Consider the following 10767-nt stretch of genomic DNA (forward strand, 5'->3'; position numbering starts at 1 on the left):
CATTGCCATAATATGCTCTTGTGTACTTTGCATTTGTAAAAATTCTTAAATGATAGAATAAGATACATTAATCCATGCAACATAGTACAACATTAAAATACTATTGTTTTAATGCATTCAGTGATTATAATGATAGAGTGTGTTATTGCAATAGATTCACAGTGACTTTTGCTGCATTGAGCGCTTTTACTTTTTACTGTTCTTCAAACACAAATGCATTAAAAACAATGTAAGGATTCATAATATTTGCCCCACTTTTTCTTTCATTAGTATAAAAAAACAAGTTTTTGAACATTGTTCTCTAATTTCTCAGATTTTTTTAACCAAACTAAGTTTGATCATGAGATATGGTGGAAAGGCTGATTTTTGTTTTTCTTGCCTTTTTGTATTTCGGTTACTTTGTACCGAAAAAGAAAGAAAGAACTTGCTTCACAGTGATTCATTAAGACTGGGCTCACAGTTAAAGATTACTAGTTAACTCAAGGACATATTTAATGCCAGCTAAAACTTTTATCACTGTTGTGTTTAACTTGAATAAATTAATGAATTAGATGCCTTTTTGTGGAAATATTCATACACGAGTTCATTATTTTCTGAAAAGCATGTTTTTCTCTGAAGTGAGTAAAGTATTTTGTGCCCCTGTACAGAGCAGTGAAGGTCTTTGTTATATAATCTGATATGCCTGTCTCTCCTCCCCTCTGTCAGTGGTGTGATTTCAAGGCTCTGCTCCTCACTGTCTGAATACCACCTCTGTACTATATAGCGTCATGATGAAATCTGTCTTCCTATTGGTGCTTCGGGCCCCGTGTCACCTTTCACCTCAGTGGGAAGCCAAGCCCCTTTTGAGATTTGTGTGTAGAGTGAATGCGGCAAGGCTGTCACTGCCTTAACTGTGTGGACTCTGGTCTGTGGGAGGAGAGGGAGGCTCTGACTGACTAATTTGTCACGTTAAACATGGACGAGACCTTGGTGAGAAAAAAATGAGCTTTATTTCTCCTTTCAGTTATTGAATGTAAACTGTTTCTCTATCTTAACTGTTGTGCAAGTCGCTATGCGTGCTACAAACGGCTGAATGCAGCATGTTCACACTTTGATCTTTGTCCTGCAGGTGATCCCTGGATTGGTGGCTGTCTTTGTGTTGGTAGGAACAGTTTTCTACTTCTTGCTAGGTTCTTCAGGTGAGAAGACGAAGAAGCTGCCCGTCACTCTCCAAGATCCCACAGTGAAATATCCTCTCCCACTTATACGCAAAGAGGTGGGCTGCATACAAACTTACAGGCTTAACAAAATCCAGTGTGTGTTTAGACCTGCATCTATGTTTATGATAAATAAGCACGTACATTTTTAAATGACTGCAAAAAAAAACAAGATTTGCATATTTGTAGTCACAAGATTTCTGTTCAGTAATCTTTGAAATTCACTCAAAGACCCTAAAAAAGAACAGTTCAGATTTAGTGTACCAAGAGCCCGTGTAAATCCTTTCACACACCACATTTTAAACATTAAGGTCTGTTGAGTTGCATTGTGGGCAATGTAGGACTCATTCTTTCATCAAAAATTCCCATCATAAGAAAGTATTATTGGGGGTGCAGTGATAGATTTGCTGCTCTCACTGAGTTAGCTGTAACAGCTCTGTTTTTGTGCAGTGCACCGGTTTGCAGGCCTGGAACGGTCTTTATGTTTTAAATACCCTTAAGATGCAGTTACATAATAGGACAAATATCTGTTAATGTATTGCATAAACATAAAGCTTCAAACAGAAGCCATGGGAGATTTATTTAGCCAGCCCAGAAGGATAATATTATATGTATTTTCTCTTTTTATGGTACTGTGGCTGTGTCCTTGTGCAGGAAATCAGTCATGACACAAAGAAATTTCGGTTTGGCCTTCCATCTGCAAGTCACATCCTTGGGCTGCCAGTAGGTACTGTACCAGCTCTTTTCTTTCTCTCTTCTGATAAAATCCTAGTAGAAAAAGCAAGCATGCAGATTTTCTTATCTGAGCACTCAGCACTTTTAGCACTTCCTCATACTTATGCTGCGGTATAACCAGACAAAAAAACAAGAAGGCAAGCTCACTTGCCGATTACACCGGTTAAACATCAAAAATAAAAAATTATTGGACTTTGATTAGAATAGATAAGTATTAGCACTTGACAGTGATGCTCACGATTCCTTGCTGCAGCCGTAGAACTGCCCTCATTTCCTGTATCAACATTTTCCCCACCGTCCTGTTTCACTTTAACCCAACACTACACCAAACCTGCCACTTCTCTTCCCCGTCTCTGTCCACTGTGCAGGCCAGCACGTGTACTTGTCAGCAAAGGTGAACGGCGTTCTGGCGGTTAGAGCCTACACTCCAGTCTCCAGTGATGAGCACCAAGGATATGTTGACCTCGTGGTTAAGGTGGTTAACCTTAACATGTTCACATTTGATCTGTAGAGCAATTATTAAGAAATTTGGTAAAGATCTGAGTGTCTGTATTGCATCCTGAGCTACTATCGTCAGTGAGATTATCAGTTGGACAGTCAGTCATTGCTTAATAAACACTTTTATCACTTTTATTACACTATAAGCCATTTGTACAAAGCCCTAGGAACTGATGAAAGGCCATGAGTTTGTTTTTAATAGGCAACCAAGTCTGAAGCAATAATACCTTAAAAAAACTGAGCCTGTTGGAGCGGGAGCGTAAGTTCCAGGGGGGTTAGGGGGGTTATGATCCCTCCAATAATCAGACCCAACCAATATATACCCCCCCCCCCCCCCCCCCCCCCCCCAATAAAATTGTGAATTATCTTGCATAAATAGGCTGTTGATTTTCTTTACTCATTTCAGTTATTACCAACAAAACAGTTGCATGTTTAATCATCTGGGAATTTACCCAGATTTATTTATTTAGACAGAGATCTTGACCCTCCCCAATGTCTAGCACAAAGTTACGTCGATGTTCTGGAGTAATTTTATATGTATATAAAATTACTGAGTGCTAAGCTAACAGCTAACACTAGAATATCATTCATACAGAAAACTGAAGCACAATGTTGTGAGATGCTTTGTACCGCACAGGTTTTATCATTTGTCACATAACTGTGATCGTGATGCTTTCTCCAAAAGCATAAATAAAATTTTGAATATTGGTTTTACATACTCTTTTTCTGTTTTCTGGATTATAGGGAAGCTTTTCCAGTAAGAGAAAAAGGCCATATCAATAGTAATATTAGACAATATGTCTAAAGTTTGACATTTGATTATTACCGGCTGAGTGGATCATTTGAGAGCCTGGAAGTCATTTTTATTGCACTGTTGTGGAAAATGAGACTGCATAAGAAGGTGAAAATAAAAATGTGATGTCCTTCTGTAAACTCCTCCAGGTCTACTACAAGAACACCCACCCGTCTTTCCCTGATGGAGGGAAGATGTCGCAGTACCTGGACGGCATGACCATTGGAGACACTATTGACTTCAGAGGGCCCAATGGACTCCTGGTGTATAAGGGCAATGGTGTGGTGATGGTGTTTTTTATGAAAAGAACCAAAAAAAGAAGTTTCTACATTAACCTGCTGACACCAGCAGGAGGCGCTGTGTGATCTGCTTTGGTTGAGACTTTGTGTCATCCACTCAGGTCAGTTTGCCATCAGACCAGATAAGAAGTCGGAGCCAAAGGTTCGGAAGTTTAAGCACGTGGGAATGATCGCTGGCGGAACAGGTCCATTTTCAGATCACTCTAATAACTTTAACTATACACGCACTTCATTCAGAGGAACATCACAGAGGACAAAAATCTGCAGAAGTGTTATTTACCTTAAAGTGATTCTAAGGCCTGCGTGTAATCACACTTTTCAAGTGCTTTACTGCATCATGTTATTATTTTAGTGTGTTTTAGACGACTGGGATGTAATACAGAGCGTTTGAAAAGAGCTGTTCTGCTCGTGTGGTCCTCAAATCTGTGACATGCTTTAACTTTTAGAAAGTTTTGATATTTGCTTTGCACTGCTGACACATTCAGTTCACTGGAAAAATGAGAAAAGTCTGTATTTCACCTCTGAGACTAACTCCAGTGTCTTTCACCCTCCCAGGTATCACTCCTATGCTGCAGTTAATTCGCAGTATCTCATCAGACTCCACTGACAACACCAAGTGCTCTCTCATATTCGCCAACCAGGTCAGCTGTGTGCGGGATATTGCATTGTCTTAGTTGAATTCTATAACTGCATATAAAGGGAAAGTGTTGTGGTCAAACCGCTTTACTGGGTTTTACTTTATCTTAGACTGAGAAAGACATCTTACTGAGGGAGGAGCTGGAGGAGGTGAAGAAGAACCATCCTGAGAGACTTCAGCTGTGGTTCACACTGGACAAACCTCCACAGAGTAAGAGGAAATGTCTTCATCTATGGATCTAAAATTCACTCTGTGTAATGTTCACTCCAGAATAGAGTGGGAGGCTCAGTTTAAGCACTAATTCATAGTCTGAATGTGGAAAAAAGCAGCATTGAGACAAATGCTTCCACGATTACAATACACTTAATGCATATATAAAACAGTATATTCAATAAGATAAAGCTATATCACTACAGTTATTTCTTTTATCATTTATTTTTGCTGCAAAATGCAATTATCAAGCATACCAGCACTGTCGCTAAAACCTGCCAGACTATAAATGTTGCCAGACTAATATCAGCCTGAATCGGAGTTTCTGATAATACAGCAACTAACTGTGATAAATCAGCAAAAATCACATATCTGTTGGAGTCTGCATAGACAGAAAGTTCAATTTCATAGAAGTTCAATTTTAACCGTGCTATAGTAAATTAACCAGAATACAACCAGATTCAAATCCTGTTGATCTGTGCTCACTGACAAAGACTCAGACTGATGACAACTTATTGGTAATTTGTCTGCATTTATAACTAGACATCAACTATTTGCAAACCTTCAACAATCTCTGAGAAAATGATTGCAGTCAAAGTCAGACGGCGACTGTTTGCAGAAATGTTTCTTCCTATCAGGCAACTTGTGCAATCAAAAGCAGCTGTGGATGTGCAACATCCTTAAGGGGAACTATTTAGTCACCACAAGTTGCAATCGCTCACAGAATGTGAAATAATTCAGTACGACAAACGCAGGCAGCCGATGATATTTTTCAGTTGCAAAGAGGCTGCTGTCCTATTTTTCCTTGTGTGACTGAACCATTAACCATGAGCTCTCAGGTAGAAGGGAAAAGCTGGGTGTGTTCAAATACTGAATGTTTTTCAGTTGAGACAGTTCAAGTAATATATTGCAAATATCATAATCACCACACAGAATATTCCAATATTATTCTGTATCGATTGTTTTTCCCCACGCTTACCAACACTGGCTCTAAAACCTGCCATAAATGTTGCCACAAGATGGAGTCAAGTCGATATCAGTCTGCATATGAATGGGGTCAAGTTGGCAGCTTCAGTTCATCAGGTGCCTAGAAGCACAACTCTGACAAAATTCTCATGCTGCTCCGTCTGCAGAGACAACACTTCCTTTGTGTTGCAAATTCCCAGCCAGTGTTGTTTTTTACTCCCTCACTCGTGACTGCCATGTAGCAGTGCACCTGTGTGACTCACCTGTGATGTGTGAGTGCACGAGTTGTACAGAAGAAGTTCTGCAAAAAGAAAAGGAAGATGTTTGTAAATCCATAATGAGTTTCACCATTTGTTTTATGAATATATGTGAATATGGACCTTCTTATCTTCACCTAGTCTTTCATTTCATTTCTATTTATGTTACTCTGAAGATGTCTTTGTTGTCTTAGAAAACCAACAGGGAATGAAGATAAATCATTACTAGTATTTTTCCCTTTTTCTTGTGAAGTAAACCAGATATGAGTAATATTTTCTTGGCTTTAAAAATACGCCTGATATCAGGAAATAGCAAATGAAGAAGATGATGATGAGATGTCAGTCGCAGGTCTTTTGCCCACAACCGAGATGACAGACCTTGCCGACCGTACATACAATACACAAACATCACATTGGGGAGACAGGTCAGGCCAGGTAGTGAGGAAAAAAACATTGAAATGTGTAACACAAAAGGATAATACAGGAATGCAAAGATATCAACACACCATAGCACAATAAACACAGACAAGCAACATGGGAAAGAGTTCCAGTGTGTACATCTGATCTGGGACCGCTGCAATCTTTCGACTGCGCCTCCAACTGACCCGATGTCCACATCAGAGGGGAGGTAAGCGTTGGAGGTGGCGTTGGATCCGGAGCACTCAGGCTCACCCAAGCCCAAACTTCTCGTTGAGAAAGGGGTGTCAATTGCATTTAGGGACCAGTTGATCCAATCCATAATTCCTCTTTTAGGTTTTAGAGAACAGACTGAGATGCAGGTCGCATGAACAAGCTGACCCTGACCTTAACCCTAACCTTTTGGAGCCCCAGATGAAGCTTAAAATGCTTAGAGATGATAAAATTGCTGTGACCACAGCCTTACTCAGATTATCCATTAAGGAAAACCTTTATTGTTAAAAATGACCAATAGTGACTTCAAACTGATACTTGTAACCTTTCCAAACATATTGGCCAGACAGCATCCAAACATACATACAAATTAAGTCCTACAGTGGCTTTATAACTTTGTAACTACATTCAAGTTGATGCTGAGAAACATTTTCTGTGACTAATTTGATCATTTTACCACACAGGATATACGGCAGGCCTGTATGTGAGTATTAGAGACTCTCCAGGCTACATGCAGCAGGATAAATCTTGATACTCAGGCGTTTGGTTTCACTGCTGACACCAAACAAAGACGCCTCAGCTGAAGGAAAATCCCTGCGGGCTGAGGAGGGAGATACTTCCCACGAGGTGTTACAGTAGCTTAGCAAAACATTCCCGTTTTCTCTCGTATAATCCTTAAAGCCAGCTTGAATTAACAAGCATATTATTGTTACATAATCTCTGTTGTGGAGACCTTTTATTTTGTCGTGTCACGTCTTCATTAGCTCCCCTCAGAAAGGGGACACATCAGCCCTTGATCATTATTTATTTGAAGAGCTCTTCATTAGCAGTGCCATTATTTGCTGGCCTTTGATGGAGAGATGACTGTTGTTGAACAAGCATCTTCAGCAAATGGCTTCATTGACACTAAAATCTTCGTCTCACCAAAAACCGCAGCAGACAGTGTCATCTTTCTTTGAATGTCTCCTGTTTTATCTGTTAATGGAGGTTGTCTTTTAGTTCTGCCTGCCTTTCACCAAAAGGCCTCCCTTCCTTTCTCTGAGGCCTTGAGGACATAGACAGATTCAAAATGAGAGAAAGAAGAAGTGTTTAATATTCAGCGTTTAGAGAAGGAGTAAAAAGCAGAATAAAAGACACGCTTCTATGTTGAATAAGCCATATATAGATCGGCTGTACTGTTTTTTCTTGTGGCTGTTTGGTACAATAAACCCTATGACATCATGCACGACTGAAACGCTTTCACATTTCAGTAAGCCTGTGCTAAAAACACGACCCGAATTGTGCATATACTGGTGAAAATTCAGCTTTGTGGTTCTTTGATCTTATTCTCCAGACTGGAGCTACAGCTCAGGATTTGTGACCTATGACATGATCAAGGACCACCTCCCCGCTGCATCCAACGATGTCCTCATCGTCCTCTGCGGCCCTGCGCCTATGATCCAGAATGCCTGTCTGCCAAATCTGGAAAAGCTGGGACACAGAACGGAAAACATCTTTACATACTAGTATCTCGTCGTTTAGCAGTCGCTGCAGATGTTCCTTCCATTCAAAATCACAAACGACTGTCATTTAAATGACCTGTTTGTAATTTTCTGTATTTCATTCAGGTTATGTGTGAGTTTTGATATCAGTGACACTACCACGTGTAAAAGATGCAAAATAAAGACGAAAAACAAGTGTTGATTTTGTGTATACATCATGCTGCATTAGTGTTTTTGTTATTCTTCACATTACCACTTAATTGCTCAAGTGCTAATCAGTGAGCAAAGGTGAACAGAAAAGGTGCAGAACATAACATGCAGCTGAAGCAATATACAAACGTCTGCTTTTGTTAGAAATGTGAAAATTAAAATGTATTCACAGTTTATTCACATCACTTTTTAAAAAATTTATTGCAAATGTATTTACCATATAAGTTTTTTAAAATCTGATTATTTTCTTCCAATAGATTGAACAGGAAACCATCCATCCATGCATTTTTCACATATCCAATCAAATATGCAAAAACTGTTGAATGAACTGATTCATAACTGAAATTGTTTAATGACAGACCTGACAATTATTTACATTTTCTATTTTGTTGCCACACGATGCATGATTCATAACCCTGTTATTTTGTTTATTGAGTGAATGTTGTAGGCATCCACACTTTCCTGTTTCTCTTTATTCTTTCTCTTTATTATTCTTCTTGCCTTCGTATGTTTTTTCAAATTTTAGAATATTTCTGCTCTTTACAACTATATCTTTGGTTTGTATATTTTTTATACTTTTTAAAAAGGCTAGCCATCCTATCGAAAGCTGTTCAGTTCAACTTGGAGGAGGTGAAAGAATGTAGACAGAAGGTTAAAGAGTTGGAGAGAAGATATGAACAGCTGACCAAAGACAACTACGATCTGAAGGAGTCGGTTCGGCTGTCTGTTCACTTTGCTGAGGTACTGCCGCGGGAGGATTTGGAAGAGAGGAAGCAGATGTGGCCTCAAATTGAACAAGCAAGCAAGACTGACCTTTTTCCGAGGTCCTCGTGGATACATTGAAGGACGGAGGATTGGCGACGCTAAATGAAAGGCTCAGACTGTTATACGGTGGATTATTATTAATGGGACAACAGAGCTCAGCTGAAAATGAGAGGTTACTAGTCACTGAGTGGGTGACAAGAGTTATGGGTTAAACTCATACCTCTTTATTTTTTTCCATTTCATTTTTTCTTTACTTGTTATGGTTCACTCACAAATTATATTTAGTTCATTAAACATTCAGGGTTTGAAGGACCTTGTTAAGAAAAAATGCACTTTTATTTTGCAAGGGGCAAAAATGTCACTCTTTATTTCTACAAGACACTCACTCTGTAGATGCTGATGTTACATTTTGGACTAATCGGTGGGGAGACCAGATTCTTTTCAGCCATGGATCTAATCCATCTGGAGGTGTGGCGATTTGTTTTAATAAATTCCCAGGGTAAATTATAACTTACAAAGCTGACAGAGAGGGCCACTGGTTAACTGTAGTGTTGAAATGCGAAGGTTTATTCCTTATTGTCACAAGGCTTTATGGACATAAATAATCAGGGTCAAAATAAAAGTCTATTGGAAAATTTAACAAATGTGATTTCAGAGTTAAAGTTATGTACCCCACAGATTATATTGTCGTTGGAGGCGATGGGAACGTGACACCAGATGAATGGATGGACAGATGGGCGCCTCGCTTAGGAAGGAGGCAGCAGAATAACATTATTGAGAACTTTGCTTGTGATAATAATTTCACAGACATTTGGAGATGTATGAATCCTGGACTTAAGAAATATTCGTGGTTTAAACCTAATGGAGAAAGCAGGTCAGGAATTGATTATTGGTTGGTGAGCGATGCCATTTTTTGGTGTACCTCACAATCTAAAATCTCTAAAGCCAAAACCAACAAGGAAGAAACTTAGTAGCAGGGGATATTAATATTGGGAATTCAATGCCAGCCTTTTAAATAGGGATGAATATCGTGATAAAATTAGACATATAATCAGAGATACTGAAAATAAGGAATCAATAGTGTGTATTATACAGAAATTGGAATTTGTTCAATTCAAGATCAAAGAATTTACTATAAAATTCTGCAAATAACTGAATATGGAAAAATGAGAATATGAAAGTAATTTACTTCGAGAAATAACTCAGTGCTGTAGTAAAGAAAAACCAAACAGAAAAACAGGGAAAACAACAGAAAAATAAATTGATGGAGTACCAGACTAAATTAGATGATCTTTACCTTGAGAAAGCCCAGGGTGCTTTCATAAGATGAAGAGCCAAATGGATTGAGGCGGGTGAAAAAAATTCATTGTATTTTAGTAAGCTGGAGAAATGTAGACAGCTGAGAAATTTAATTACAAGCCTGCTGATAAATGGGACTGAATGCAAAGATTTCATAGAGATTGAAAGAGAAGTCTTTACTTTCTATTCCGAGTTGTACTCCTCAGAATATTTGGCAGCTGCGTTTATTAAGGCTGTTGTTATTTTAACATGTTTTAACGCTTTGTATCTTGTTCTATTTAATCTCAACAAGCCCCTAAAAAGTCGGTGATCACTGTCAGTCTCTCTTGGTTATTATTACCACTATTCATTTTAAAGTTCAGTTTTACAATGTAACTACATGCAGCAGTATATTAATGACTAACCTGGTATTGTGGATGGATTCTCTCAGTTGTTCTCCTGACTGAGGTTTGGGCCGTTTACAGCACCCTGCAGTGCATTTGCATTTGTCCCTAACCATCAGGAACCCTCACATTAACTTATGGAGTGGAAAGGCAGGCATCACTGAAGTGTTTGAAGGCCACCATGGTCCGGTTACTGGACTGAGCTGCCACAGTGCTGGAGGACCTGTTGATTTCTCTCACCTCTTCATCTCGTCCTCGTTTGACTGAACCGTCAAACTCTGGAGCACTAAGAGTACCCGTCCACTATACTCTTTTGAGGACAGTTGTGACTACGTCTACGATGTGATGTGGTCTCCAACACACCCTGCCCTGTTTGCTTGTGTGGACTTAGCTGGACGTCTGGACTTG

The 10767-nt window shown here is 39.1% G+C and overlaps 1 protein-coding gene across 1 annotated transcript; it reads left to right on the top strand.

Annotated features, from left to right (window-relative positions):
• The first annotated feature begins 794 nt into the window (after window positions 1-794).
• Window positions 795-7898, top strand: cyb5r2 (cytochrome b5 reductase 2). Its single transcript, XM_082539594.1, has 9 exons — window positions 795-969; window positions 1109-1255; window positions 1851-1923; window positions 2300-2406; window positions 3372-3501; window positions 3623-3706; window positions 4077-4162; window positions 4269-4368; window positions 7555-7898. Exons 1-9 carry the CDS (start codon window positions 955-957, stop codon window positions 7725-7727), a joined length of 915 nt encoding a protein of 304 aa, XP_082395720.1. The 5' UTR covers window positions 795-954; the 3' UTR covers window positions 7728-7898.
• Window positions 7899-10767: the final 2869 nt, after the last annotated feature.

The sequence above is a fragment of the Aulonocara stuartgranti genome (assembly GCF_965226115.1).
Source record: "Aulonocara stuartgranti genome assembly, chromosome: 7".
In the NCBI taxonomy this organism is placed as follows: domain Eukaryota; kingdom Metazoa; phylum Chordata; class Actinopteri; order Cichliformes; family Cichlidae; genus Aulonocara; species Aulonocara stuartgranti.